The sequence below is a fragment of the Parus major genome, unplaced genomic scaffold (assembly GCF_001522545.3).
Source record: "Parus major isolate Abel unplaced genomic scaffold, Parus_major1.1 Scaffold283, whole genome shotgun sequence".
NCBI classification, from domain to species: Eukaryota; Metazoa; Chordata; class Aves; order Passeriformes; family Paridae; genus Parus; species Parus major.
Window position 1 is genome coordinate 32,082 of NW_015379269.1, and position 1,103 is coordinate 33,184.

Sequence of the window (1,103 nt, forward strand, 5' to 3'; positions counted from 1 at the left end):
TCTAGTTTATGTTGACAAATGGGAGTCAAGTAAGGCATTTGATCTTGCTTTAGCGGTGTGCTGTGAAGTGCTTCCAGAAACGAGGGGTTCTCTTGGTTAGATTGGGTGTCAGCTGTGGTGTGTCTGTCACAGGGAGCTCACAAGGGATCTCAAACAGACTTGCTGTGCAGCTAAACATTGAGAATGAATGCTGTGATTGATTTCACTCTACTGGAGCTCTTCTCAAATTGAATTCTGGGTATATCTTTCCCCCTCCTCTCTGTTTAGCATTGCAGCCAGAGATGTGGCCTTGTGAAATGAAAACCTTTCCTAATCACACAAATACTGCAAAGTGATGATCCTAGTAGCTTCATCACATGTACTTAAACATGGACTCAGAATTCAAATAGGCTGGATGGGTGAACTGGAGCATAAAGCATGATTGAACTTGGTTTGCTATTTAAACATGGATGCCTAGTACAGTGAATTTTCTGTGTTGAATATGTAGTTTTAAAGAACTTCTTTTACACTTTATGGACATTGGACATACACTATGTACAGATGATTTGTTTTTCTCTTTCAAAACTTCAGTCTTTTCCTAGCAAGATAATCCAGGCTGGAATGAAATATTTCATCTTAGTGTATAAAAGCAAAATAATATTCTTTTCTGATAAGGCTCCTTCTGAAATTTAATTAATTTAGATTTATCAGTCCTGGCCTTTAGTCAGGTTGTGATAGGAAAGAATTGTTTCTACCTAACTTTATTTGACTATTAAATTTTGAGCCTTACGTGCTAATAGTTACATGAGAGTACGTGAGGGCATGTCGTGGGAAAACTTCCAGGCAGCAAGTGGAGCTGAAGTTCTGCTTTTTAAAACAGCAGATCTTAATTGTTTCCTTTTGTCTTTGTCTCTCGTAGAAGCTCCACCAAAAGTGGAAGACAACCCCGCGGAAGCGTTCACGGACTCGTCGCTGTTTGCGCACTGGGGGCAGGAGCTGAGCCCCGAGCAGCGGCGGCTGGCGCTGAGGCAGTTCCAGTACTACGGCTACAACGCCTACCTGAGCGACCGGCTGCCGCTGGACAGGGCCCTGCCCGACCTGCGGCCCGGCGGGTGAGTGCTGGG

General features: G+C 43.8%; 1 protein-coding gene across 1 annotated transcript in view; it reads left to right on the top strand.

Annotated features, from left to right (window-relative positions):
- Positions 1-801: 801 nt before the first annotated feature.
- The window catches only part of GALNT18 (polypeptide N-acetylgalactosaminyltransferase 18), a 115,581-nt gene continuing 115,279 nt past the window's right edge, over positions 802-1,103 (top strand). The window contains exon 1 of the mRNA XM_015615851.2: positions 802-1,091. Coding sequence (XP_015471337.2) covers positions 802-1,091 — 290 coding nt within the window. The remainder of the gene's footprint in view (positions 1,092-1,103) is intronic.